Genomic DNA, 13,551 nt, shown 5'->3' on the forward strand with positions numbered 1-13,551 from the left:
AGATAACATGGGCTTTGCGGCCAAATGGATTAGGAGTTGAATCCTACTTTCCTACTCTAAAGACTTAAAATTCAAATTATTTCTTTCAGCATTAGTTGTTTTATCTATAAAAGTGGGGGGAAGTGGCTACAGGAAATTTTTAAGGGTTGTTATGAAAGTCTCTGTGGTATTATAATCTGTACCTACAACCTATAACTACTCTTAAGTATGCAAAACTTGATAATCATTGCCACATGGATATTGCTCTAATGGAGAGAGATATTTAAAGGTTACATTCTTACAGCAGATAAAGGGAGGATACATTTTATAGCAAAGGAGGTGGTAATTGGAATGTGATAGTTTCTGGAAGAGGTTGGTTGTATAGGTCACATAGTTCTGGGGGTGTTCAAAGGTATAAGACTTGAGTGGATGGGAACAAGGGCTGAGTGAAGAAATTGGATGTCAGTGTGAATTGATAAGAAACATGAGGGGTATTATGAAAGCAAATTAATGATATTCAAAGAAAGGAAATAAAGGGATGTGACACATCATATTCTTAAATTAGTGGCTATATTTTAATGTCTTATAGAATAACTTAAGTCCGCTTTTGTTTTTTATGTGCTTAATAAGTCTTTGATGTTAATTAGAACCGGCCTTAGAGGATTTATAACCTAGTCTTCTACCTATTTAATACAATTATACTATGTATTACCTCATTTTATTATACTCAGTATATTTTTAAGACTGATTGTTAACTATAATAGTGATGCAGTTATTTTTGTGAAATTAGATTGTTTATCATCAAAAAAATATTTGTAGACCATTTTTGTGCCAACCACCATTTTAGGTGCTCGATAAAATAGTGAATAAGATAAGTGAAGCACAAATGCGAACGGAATGGCTTTAAGTTTAAAGGCCAAACTCCTCTGATGTATTGGCTTTCAGATATTTATAGAAAGCTGTTGTAGAACATTACTGTGAAAAAGCACTCATAAAATGTGGTCAGCCATATGCTGGCCTTTGCCTTGGCTAGATTCTTATAAAATAACCTCAACTCTCTATTTTAAATGTCATTTATTTTACAATAAGGATTTTTTGTTGGGGAAAGAATTCCCTTAAAATAAAATTTCTCATGTTCTATCTAAAATAAATAATTTAGCTATGTTATGAAAACCAACTTTGATTCTGTTTGATGTAACACATTTAAATTTATATCCACCTTTTAAAGTCATACAAAAAACTGAATCAGAATCTTGTTTTTAAATTTTTAATGTTTTAAATTTTAAAAATATCTTTTTTAGTTTTAGGACTCCAGTTGTAAAGAATGGCTTTCCACCTGCTGGTCAGTTGTCCACACCTTACAGCCAACAACCTGCCTATTTCCCGCAGAAGCAGCAGCCAGTGCCTGTTACTCCACTTCAGAATCTACAGGTTTGATAAGCTCTGTCAGTTATGGTATATATTAAAGTATCATCAGTTTCAAAGAGTTTATTTTTACAGCATCTAGTTGTAGGGAAAGTCTTAAGGACTTATCAATTCTTTTTTTTTTTTAATTTTATTTTATTCTTTTTTTTTTTTTTTTTTGTATTTTTTTTTTTTTGTATTTTTACGAAGTTGGAAACGAGGAGGCAGTCAGACAGACTCCCGCATGCGCCAGACCAGGATCCACCCAGCATGCCCACCAGGGGGCGATGCTCTGCCCATCTGGGGTGTTGCTCTGCCGCAATCAGAGCCATTCTAGCACCTGAGACAGAGGCCACAGAGCCATCTTCAGTGTCCGGGCCATCTTTGCTCCAATGGAGCCTTGGCTGCGGGAAGGGAAGAGAGAGACAGAGAGGAAGGAGAGGGGGAGGGGTGGCTTCTCCTGTGTGCCCTGGCCGGGAATCGAACCCGGGACTCCTGCACGCCAGGCCGACGCTCTACCACTGAGCCAACCAGCCAGGGCCGGACTTGCCAATTCTTAGTCACATTGAGCAAAATTCATTTGTAATAATCTCCAGACTTCAAAGAAGTTAGTTAATGAAGCTAATGAAGGTTTTGTTTGTTTGTTTTAACAAGGCCCAAGGGTCCAATTTGATAGCTAGATAAAATTTCTCTTGTAATCTAAGTTACCTTTTCTTCCATTTAATTAACTAAGCCAGCGTTAGTGAATAGCCTCATTTTTATTGGCCTGATTACCATATTTTTCACTCCATAAGACGCACCTGACCATAAGACACACCTAGGGTTTTAAGGAGGAAAATAAGAAAAAAAACTGAACCAAATGGTGTGTTAAAATATTGAATAAAATACTGTATTTTTCACTCCATAAGACGCATGGGTATTTTCCCCTCCACTTTTGGGGGGGGAAAAGCGTGTCTTACGGAGCGAAAAATACAGTAATATACAAGTAGATTTTCAAGAGTATCAGAATAGCAATATGTTACTAGACTATATTATAAAGTAATTTTTATAAAATAAAAAAATATTTGCTGGTGAGGAAATAGCATTGCCATGTGGAGAAAAATTTCTTTAGACACTCTCCTGACATCAATACTAAAATTAGTTTCTAATAACTATTTGAGAAGCAGCTTAATACTGGTAAAAAAGTATAGGCTTTGAAAGAAGGCTGCTGGCCATGAATCTTGGCCTCACTACTTACCAGCTGTGTGACCTTTTGCAGGTTACTTAAACTCTCTGTACCCATTTCATCATCTGTAAAATAAGAGTAATAAAGCTACTTATGCCATAGGATGATTGTGAGGATTAAATTAGTTAATATAGCTATAATTCTTACAACAGAGCCTGGTACTTATTAAATAATAAAAGTTAGCAATAATTGTTATTTAAACAATTCAACAGCAAAAAAATGAATAAATAAACAAGCTACAACTAATTAATTATACAAATCAAGAGATAAGAAAATTTGGCCCTGGACAGTAGCTCAGTGGATAGAGTGTTGGCCTGGCATATGGACATCCTAGGTTTGATTCCCAGTCAGGGCACACAAGAGAAGTGACCATCTGGTTCTTTCCCACTTTTCTCCCTCTTTCTTTCCCATAGCTAGTGGCTTGATTGGTTCAAATGTGGCTCTGGGCACTGAAGACAACTTCTTTTGGAGCACATCAGCCTCAGGCACTAAAAGTAGCTTGGCACTCTAGCATCAGACCCTGATGGGGTTGTCGGGTAGATCCTGGTTGAGGCGCATCCAGGAGTCTGCCTCACAGTCTCTCTCGCCAAAAAAAAAACAAAAAACAATTTTTTTTTTAAAGAAAATTAGCTGATGGAAAGTAGAACAATGGTTACCAGAGACTAAAAAGGAAGGAGAAATGGGGGTTATTGTTTAATGAATGTTGAGTTTCAGTATAAGATAAGGAAAAGTTTTCATGATGCATGGTGGTAATGATTGTATAACAATGTGAATGTACTTAATGCCACTGAATTGCATACTTAAAAATGATTAAAATGGTAAATTTTATGTTATGTATATTTTATGACAGTTATAAAAATAATGGAACAAAAATTAGCTGACATACTAACTATGGAAAGGGGTGATAGTGTTTTATGGATTGAAGCAGTATGATAAATTACAAAGGAGAAAGAAAGATGATCAGCTTTGCTTTTATATTGATTCAAGTCACATTCATTGAGCTGTTATTTATGTCAGGCCCTGTTGACTTGAGATCTAACATGACCAATTGAAGGGGCTAGGAGTCTTCTAGAAGAGGTCATTGTCAGGAAGAAACTGAAAAGAGGCCGGAGTATGGCTGGAACTCAGAAAGGGACAGAGGTGGTCATTAGTGTCCTGCTGGGCTCTTTAAGTTTTACCGCAAGAGAGATTGGCAGCTGTCGGAATTAGTTGGAGCAGGAAAGTGAATTTACTTGCATTTTGAAACAATTACTCTGGTGTCAGTGAGGAGGCTAGACTAAAGGTACTGTGGGATGTCCTGTGTAGGAAACGGAACTTCACATAAGTTTTGAATTAAAAATAAGTCAGAATTACTTTATTTAAAAATAAACAAACAAACCTGTCAGCAATTAGGGGAAAATGAAATTGAACTACTTTCTTCCCTCAGAAATTTTCATTTTGAGAAGCTTCAAAAATAGAGCGGTGGGAAAGACAGTGAAGAATCTTGATAAAATCAGAACTTAATAAAAGGTGACAGGAATATATAATATTTCAAATATGCTTTCTTACATATAAATAATCACTCACTAGTGTCTTTCAGCCCTAGAAGTAAAAGAAGTTAGAATCCTTATCTTTTTTTATTAATGTAGAAGGAGACTGTAAGAGAGAGATTCTACTATTTGGGATCTAAAGCAGGACTTAGTTAAATTGAGATTTATTTAGACCTTGTTTCAATTTGGTTAATCAGCTAATTGGTGCTGTTTGTGTCTTCAGCTTCCTTGTCAGCTCAGAATAAGTCCTCTCACACCACTCCATCTGTTCAAAGCATTTATAGGTCCCCAGAGAGCTCTGGCATAAGTGAAGGGAAGAAGGGCCAAGTTGTACAGTAAGTAACTTGAAAATTTGCTGAGGAAGGTGCTGAAGTTAAATTAAGTAACTTGAACATACTTCAGCAAAAAGGGAGTACTGCTCAAATTTGTCAGACTGACTCTGGAGCTCTCTGCACATTAGCACACTGCTTCCTTTACAGTGCAATGCTAAATGAGAATTAAGGCATTTATATGTGTGTATAAAGAGTTTTGTCTAATGAAAAAGAATAAGATGAGAAAGATGAAAAGCGATAGCTTATGAGTTTGTATACTAAACATTAAGTGGTTTCCCACTGCCTTTTTAATTCTTCTATATATGTATTTATGTTCAGATGGGCAGGCAAGTTAGGAGGGAGACTTTGGAAGTTAATATGTTTATTTCTTTGGCTGAAGTTTGTAAATTTCCTCTTTAAAATAATTGTTACTGATTAATTACTTAAGATTTAAGGTAATTTCAAAATTAGAAGCAGTTTACCATATTAAATGCAAGCTTGTTTTGCAGGCATATTCTTTGAACCTTTGAATCTTTATTTTAATTTAGATTTCAGCATCCTCTTCAACAAATGAATGCATTTCAGTTAAAGGAAGGATTTATTCCATTTTGAAGCAGATAGGAAGTGGAGGTTCAAGTAAGGTAAGTATCTATCCAAAACATTTATTTGCAAAGTATATGTAGCTTAAATATTTGAGAAGTGAACAAAAATATTTTAAACTTTCCTTTCTTTGTCTTTTTATGGTTTTGGTCTCTATCTCTTCTAGGGCCCATATTGCCATTGACCAAAAATTCCTTTTTTTTTCTTTTACAGGGACAGAGAGAGGGATAGATAGGGACAGACAGACAGGAACGGAGAGAAAGATGAGAAGCATCAATCATCAGTTTTTCGTTGCGATACCTTAGTTGTTCATTGATTGCTTTCTCATATGTGCCTTGACCGCAGGCCTTCAGCAGACCTAGTAACTCCTTGCTCGAGCCAACGACCTTGGGTCCAAGCTGGTGAGCTTTTTGCTCAAACCAGATGAGCCCGTGCTTAAGCTGGCGACCTAGGGGTCTCGAACCTGGGTCCTCCGCATCCCAGTCCAATGCTCTATTTGCTGCTCCACTGCCAGGTCAGGCCAAAAATTCCTTTTTATGCTAGACTCCCATTTCCTCCTCCCAACAAATGACACATCTCTTTAGTCCCATCTCTTAACTCCAATTCTCTACTCTTCAGATTTCTTCTCTACCCAACATTAACATTTATTTAGTGGTGGCAAATGGCAGCTAAGTATTATTACCAAAGAATGTTTCCAAGTCAGTCAAGACCTTGACATAGATGACTAATATGCTTAGGATGATCCAGCAAGGTTTTTGACTAATGGGGTTTGCTTTGTTTTGAGTTTTTCATTTCAAAAGCAGAGTTATGTAACTAGTGAATTTCTAGAATTGGATAGATCATTTCCTAAACTTATCTGAGTTGTGACTTTTAATGGTTCTCATTCTCTGGATGGAGGGCATCTCAAGAGTTGTCTAAACTTACCATCTTTAGTTTTTTTCATTGTTTTCTTAAATCTACATAAGTCAGATTTTTACCTTTATTCACCAAAATAATTGTTATCCAAATTACTGGTGAGCTCCATATTTTTGCCAAATCTAATTCTGGGCTTTGATTTTGGGTTACTTGACATTTGGAATAGTTGATTTGTTGATTTTTCTTCACTCATTGAAACTTTTTTTTTCACTTGGCTTCTCAGTTTTCTTCCTCTCCAGTGGCTGTTCCTTTTCACTCTTTTCCTGTCCCTGGCCCTCAGTGGAGCAGTGTTGCAGGGCTCAGTCCCGACCTTTTCTCTTCTCTCTCTAAACCCACTCCCATGGGATTCTCATCTCGTCTTGTGGTTTTATTTTTTTATTTTTATTTTTTTTTAAATATATATATTTTTTAATGTGGCGACATCAATAAATCAGGATACATATATTCAAAGATAACAAGTCCAAGGTTATCTTGTCGTTCAATTATGTTCCATACCCATCACCCAAAGTCAGATTGTCCTCTGTCACCTTCTATCTTGTTTTCTTTGTGCCCCTCCCCCTACCCCTTTCCCTCCCCCCCCCCATACTCTTATCAATGTCTCTTAGTTTCACTTTTATGTCCCACCTACCTATGGAATAATGCAGTTCCTGGTTTTTTCTGATTTACATATTTCGCTTCGTATCATGTTATCAAGATCCTACCATTTTGCTGTAAATGATCCGATGTCATCATTTCTTATGGCTGAGTAGTATTCCATAGTGTATATGTGCCACATCTTCTTTATCCAGTCATCTATTGATGGGCTTTTTGGTTGTTTCCATGTCCTGGCCACTGTGAACAATGCTGCAATAAACATGGGGCTGCATGTGTCTTTACGTATCAATGTTTCTGAGTTTTTGGGGTATATACCCAGTAGAGGGATTGCTGGGTCATAAGGTAGTTCTATTTTCAGTTTTTTGAGGAACCACCATACTTTCTTCCATAATGGTTGTACTACTTTACATTCCCACCAACAGTGGATGAGGGTTCCTTTTTCTCCACAGCCTCTCCAACATTTGCTATTACCTGTCTTGCTAATAATAGCTAATCGAACAGGTGTGAGGTGGTATCTCATTGCAGTTTTGATTTGCATTTCTCTAATAACTAAAGAAGATGAGCATCTTTTCATATATCTGTTGGCCATTTGTATTTCTTCCTGGGAGACGTGTCTGTTCATATCCTCTTCCCATTTTTTTATTGGATTGTTTGTTTGTTTGTTGTTGAGTTTTATGAGTTCTTTGTATATTTTGGATATTAGACCCTTATCTGAGCTGTTGTTGGAAAATATCATTTCCCATTTAGTTGGCTTTCTGTTTATTTTGTTATCAGTTTCTCTTGCTGAGCAAAAACTTCTTAGTCTGATGTAGTCCCATTCATTAATTTTTGCCTTCACTTCTCTTGCCATTGGAGTCAAGTTCATAAAATGCTCTTTAAAACCCAGGTCCATGAGTTGAGTACCTATGTCTTCTTCTATGTACTTAATTGTTTCAGGTCTTATGTTTAGATCTTTGATCCATTTTGAGTTAATTTTATTACAGGGGGACAAACTGTAGTCCACTTTCATTCTTTTGCATGTGGCTTTCCAGTTTTCCCAGCACCATTTATTGAAGAGGCTTTCTTTTCTCCATTGTATGTTGTTGCCCCTTTATCAAAAATTATTTGACTATATATATGTGGTTTTATTTCTGGACTTTCTATTCTGTTCCATTGGTCTGAGTGTCTATTTTTCTGCCAATACCATGCTGTTTTGATTGTCGTGACCCTATAATAGAGTTTGAAGTCAGGTAGTGTAATGCCCCCAGCTTCATTCTTTTTCTTTAGGATTGCTTTGGCTATTTGGGGTTTTTTATAGTTCCATATAAATCTGATGATTTTTTGCTCTATTTCTTTAAAAAATGTCATTGGAAGTTGATGGGAATTGCATTAAATTTGTATATTGCTTTGGGTAATATAGCCATCTTGATTATATTCTTCCTAACCAAGAGCAAGGTATATTCTTCCATCTCATTATATCTTTTTCTATTTCCCTTAACAATGGTTTATAGTTTTCATTATATAAGTCCTTTACATTCTTTGTTATGTTTATTCCTAAGTATTTTTTTGTTGTTGTTGTTGCAATCGTGAAGGGGATTATTCTTTTGAGTTCGTTCTCAATTGTTTCATTGTTGGCATATAGAAAGGCTATTGACTTCTGAATGTTAATTTTGTATCCTGCGACCTTACTGTATTGGCTTATTGTTTCTAGTAGTCTTTTTGTGGATTCTTTGGGGTTTTCGATGTATAGGATCATATCATCTGCAAAAAGTGATATCTTTACTTCTTCTTTTCCGATATGGATGCATTTTATTTCTTTGTCTTGTCTAATTGCTCTGGCTAGAACCTCTAGTACCACATTAAATAAGAGTGGAGAGAGTGGACAACCCTGTCTTGTTCCTGATTTAAGGGGGAAAGCCTTCAGTTTAGTGCCATTTAATATGATGTTAGCTGATGGTTTATCGTATATGGCCTTTATCATGTTGAGATATTTTCCTTCTATACCCATTTTGTTGAGAGTCTTAAACATAAAATTGTGTTGTATTTTATCGAAAGCCTTTCCTGCGTCTATTGATAAGATCATGTGGTTTTTGTTCTTTGTTTTGTTGATATGGTGTATTAGGTTAACCGTTTTACGTATGTTGAACCATGCTTGAGATTCTGGGATGAATCCCACTTGATCATGATGTATTATTTTTTTAATATGTTGTTGTATTCGATTTGCTAGTATTTTGTTTAGTATTTTAGCATCTGTATTCATTAGAGATATTGGTCTGTAGTTTTCTTTTTTTGTGCCATCCTTGCCTGGTTTTGGTATGAGGGTTATGTTGGCCTCATAAAATGTGTTTGGAAGTATTTCTTCTTCTTCAATTTTTTGGAAGACTTTGAGTAGAATAGGAACCAAGTCTTCTTTGAATGTTTGATAAAATTCGCTGGTATAGCCATCAGGGCCTGGACTTTTATTTTTGGGGAGGTTTTTAATGGTTTTTTCTATTTCTTCTCTACTAATAGGTCTGTTTAGGCTTTCTGCTTCTTCTTGAATCAGCCTAGGAAGGTTGTATTGTTCTAGGAATTTATCCATTTCTTCTAGGTTGTTGAGTTTACTGGCATAAAGTTTTTCATAGTATTCTACAATAATTCTTTGTATATTATACGGTGTCCGTGGTGATTTCTCTCCTTTAATTTTGGATTTTGTTTATATGAGTTCTTTCTCTTTTTTCCTTGGTAAGTCTTGTCAAGGGTTTGTCAATTTTATTGATCTTTTCAAAGAACCAGCTCCTTGTTCTATTAATTTTTTCTATAGTTTTTCTGTTCTCTAATTCATTTATTTCTGCTCTGATTTTTATTATCTCCTATCTTTGGCTGGTTTTGGTTTGTCTTTGTTCTTCTTTTTCTAGTTCCTTAAGGTGTGAAGTTAAGTGGTTCACTTGGGCTCTCTCTTGTTTGTTCATATAGGCCTGAAGTGATATGAACTTCCCTCTTATCACTGCTTTTGCTGCATCCCATAGATTCTGGTATGTCGTATTGTCATTTTCATTAGTCTGTATATATCTTTTGATCTCTGCACTTATTTCTTCTTTGACCCATTCATTTATTAAAAATATGTTGTTTAGTTTCCACATTTTTGTGGGATTTTTTTCCTCTTTTTTGCAGTTGAATTCTAGTTTCAAGTCTTTATGATCAGAAAATATGCTTGGTACAACTTCGATTTTTCTGAATTTGCTAATGTTGTTTTTGTGGCCCAACATATGGTCAATTCTTGAGAATGATCCATGTACACTGGAGAAAAATGTATACTCAGTCACTTTGGGATGAAATGTCCCGTAGATGTCTATCCCCATCCAGGTGCTCTAGTGTTTTGTTTAAGGCCACTATATCTTTATTGATTCTCTGTTTGGATGACCGATCTAGAGCTGTCAGAGGTGTATTGAGGTCTCCAAGTATGATTGTATTTTTGTCACTTTTTGTTTTAAGGTCAATAAGTAGCTGTCTTATATATTTTGGTGCTCCTTGGTTTGATGCATATATATTAAGAATTGTTATGTCTTCTTGATTCAGTGTCCCCTTAACCATTATGAAATGGCCATTTTTGTCTCTGAGTACTTTTGCTGTCTTGTAGTCAGCATTATCAGATATGAGTATTGCTACGCCTGCTTTTTTTTTGGATGTTATTTGCTTGGAGTATTGTTTTCCAGCCTTTCACTTTGAATTTGTTTTTATCCTTGTTATTAGATGAGTTTCCTGTAGGCAGCATATGGTTGGATTTTCTTTTTTAATCCATTCTGCTACTCTGTGCCTTTTTATTGGTGAGTTTAATCCATTTACATTTAGTGTAATTATTGACACTTGTGAGTTCCCTATTGCCATTTTATATCTTGTTTTCTGTTAGTTTTGTGTCTTGTTTGCTCCTTCTCTTTTGTTTTTCTATCTTTTGTTTTTATTTGGTTGTATTGCATAAATCTTTCCTCTGTTGCTATCTTTTTTATCTCATGTGCTTCTGTGGCGGTTTTTTAATGGTGGTTACCTTTAAGTAATGAAAAGGGTTCCTACCCTGTTCATTGTTGCGAACTATTTTGTGAGTACTTTTGCACTCCATTGTCCTTTGCTATTGTTAATCTCCATCTTCTACCCCTCTTTCTTTTTGTTGTTGTCACAGTTTAAATTTGGTTTTATTGTGTTCTTCTTGGAGCTTTTACTTGTGGCTCTCCTTTTTTTTTGTTCTTTGTATCTGATTGGAGAACCCCCTTTAGTAATTCCTGGAGTGGGGGTTTTCTCATGATAAATTCCCTCATCTTTTTTTGTATCTGTGAATGTTTTTATTTCTCCTTCATATTTGAAGGATGGCTTTGATGCGTATAGTATTCGTGGCTGAAAAGTTCCTCTCTTTCAGGACTTTAAATATTGGGGTCCACTCTCTTCTAGCTTGTAGAGTTTCTGCTGAGAAATCTGATGATAATCTAATGGGCCTTCCTTTATATGTTGTATTCTTCTTTTCCCTGGCTGCCTTGAGAATTTTTTCTTTGCCGTTGGTTTGTGCCAATTTCATTATGATGTGCCTTGGAGTAGGTTTGTTGGGGTTAAGAAAACTCGGAGTTCTGTTTGCTTCTTGAACTTGAGGCTTTAGTTCTTTCCACAGGCTTGGGAAGTTCTCATCTATTATTTGTTTGAGTATGTTCTCCATTCTATTTTCTCTCTCTTCTCCCTCTGATATACCTATTATTCTTATATTATTCTTTTTGATGGAGTCAGATCATTCTTGTAGGGCTATCTCATTTCTTTTAATTTTTGAGTCTCTTCTTCTCTCTGTTGTGCCTCAAGTTGCTTGTCTTCTATTTCACTAATCCTCTCTTCTATCTGACCTGTTCTATTAGCTAAGCTTGTTACTTCGTTTTTCAGTTCGTGAATTGAGTTTTTCATCTCTATTTGATTCGTTTTTATAGTTTCAATTTCTTTGGACATATATTCTTTGTGTTCATTGAGTTGTTTTCTGAGCTTCCTAAATTGCCTTTCTGTGTTTTCTTGTATATCTCGGAGGATTTTTAGGATTTCTATCTTGAATTCTCTCTCATTTAGCTCCAAGGTTTCCAATATATTAAATTTTTTCTCCATAGATTTTTCCTCATCTATCTGTGTTACCTCTCTTTCTTTTGTATCCATGATATTCGATTTTCTCTTCCTTAATGGCATCTGAGGGTGGTTTTGTTGATAGTATTAATGAGATTTAATAAAGAATAAAAAGTTAAAAAAATAAAAAATCAAAGAGTTGGTTTTGTTAAAAAAAATTAATAATGTAATATCAAAAAATAAAATAAAATAAAAATTTTAAAAAAAGGAAATTATTCCCCCCCCCCTCCATTTTTCCTCTGCTCTCCTCTCCCCTCTTTTTTGAGAAAATCTTGTGGTGAACTGTGAATTATAACAAACAATGCCTGTAATGGAGGGCCTGAATTAGGGAAAAGTAATAAAGGGGCAAAAAAAAAAAAAAGAAAGAAAAAAGAAGGGGGTATGGACCCACAAAAAGCAAATAAGGAAAAAATTTGGGTCAAGAATAAAATGATTTGCTTTTAGGTGTTGGTTGACTAAGAGTTATGATGAGAGGAATAAGAGGGAAACAGAAAAATGGAGGGACAAATTAAAAAATTACTATTGTATTTAGTTGAACAAGAACTAGATAAAATGGAGAGCCAGGGATGGGAGCACTGCTAGTGAGTTAAAAAGGTGAAGTAAAAACCCCCCAAAATGCCACAAACATAAGTTTGAGTCCAAGATATGATAATTTGTTTGTTATTGAGGTTTGAATGAGAGGAGATGTAAAGGAGAAAGGAAGAAATTAATATAGAGGGAGAAAAGAAAGAGAGAGAGAAAAAAAAGAGGGAACCACTAAAAAAAGAAAAAAGAGGAGAGAGAGAGAGAGTTAAGGGTTTTGGAGTGCAACCCTCATAGAGAGAAAGGAAGAGGAAAGAAAAGATAATGGGAGATGTAACACTTATGGGTAGTGTAGTTCAAGGAGAGGAGAGAGTAAGACCGGCAGAGAGTTAATCGTCCAAATTGGAGGAGGAAAAAAAATATCAAGAATGAAGATAACAGAAACAAACGAACAAATATAATAAAATGGGATAGGTTATAAAGTCTGCAGATTATTGTTGATTTTGAGAGGTTATCTTCTTGCTTTTTCTTTTCTCTCCCTCTTCCTGGTCGGTGACTCTGTACCCCGGGTTCTGCCCCTTTGGCACGCTCATGTACAGGTTTGCAGTTGATAAGTCTCTATGGCGATGTCATGTATTGCGCTTTAGTCTCGTTGGCAGTTGAGGCTCATTACCATTTATAGGCTCCGACAGTGAGAGAGTCTGTGTTCCTGGAGCCTTTCTCCTAGTCTTTCCTTCCTCAATTAGTAGCCTGATAATCCAGCTATGGGTTGCTGCTGCCTCTGCCTGGATAGTAAGAGGCTCAAAGAGCTGGCAACTCCCCACTCTATTTCCACTCAGCACAGGGTTCTGGGTAAGGCTCAGTCAGTCAGAGCTGCTAGCATAATCAGGCGGGGTTTCCGCCCACTCAAAGACCTCTGGCTCTGCCACTCTGTCCGGTAACACAGGCGGGCGTCCACTTCTGGGGCGCTTGGAGGAAACTCTCGCTCACTATCTGCGCGCGCAGACCAGGATATCCGGCCAGCAGTCTCACGCTCTGAGTGAAACCCCCAACCGCATGGAAAAGTTCTAGCGTTGGAATTGGCTCTCGCTCCGTCCCTGTGCGCGGTTTTTGCAAGGCGCTGGGGCAGCCTGAGATTCCGCTTTGGCCCACACAAAGGCCCCTGACTCTGCCCCTCTGTGCGATAACACGGGCGCGCACCGCCAAGGCACTCGGAGGAATCTCTTGCTATCTGTGTGCACAGACCAGGATATCAGGCTGGCCGCGTTTCCCGGCCGCTGAGTGAAATCCCCAACAGCACGGAAAAGTTCCGCCGTTGGAATTAATTCTCGCTCCCTCCCGTGCGTGGCTTTCCCAGAGCGCTGGGGCT

At 36.7% G+C, this 13,551-nt stretch overlaps 1 protein-coding gene across 4 annotated transcripts in view; it reads left to right on the forward strand.

Annotated features, from left to right (window-relative positions):
• The window catches only part of TTK (TTK protein kinase), a 55,537-nt gene that overhangs the window by 25,062 nt on the left and 16,924 nt on the right, over positions 1 to 13,551 (forward strand). For all 4 annotated transcript variants that reach the window (XM_066253006.1, XM_066253005.1, XM_066253004.1 and 1 more), the window contains exons 13-14: positions 1,281 to 1,410; positions 4,997 to 5,089. In XM_066253006.1, the coding sequence (XP_066109103.1) occupies positions 1,281 to 1,410; positions 4,997 to 5,089 (223 nt within the window). The remainder of the gene's footprint in view (positions 1 to 1,280; positions 1,411 to 4,996; positions 5,090 to 13,551) is intronic.

This window comes from Saccopteryx bilineata, chromosome 1 (assembly GCF_036850765.1).
Source record: "Saccopteryx bilineata isolate mSacBil1 chromosome 1, mSacBil1_pri_phased_curated, whole genome shotgun sequence".
NCBI lineage: Eukaryota > Metazoa > Chordata > Mammalia > Chiroptera > Emballonuridae > Saccopteryx > Saccopteryx bilineata.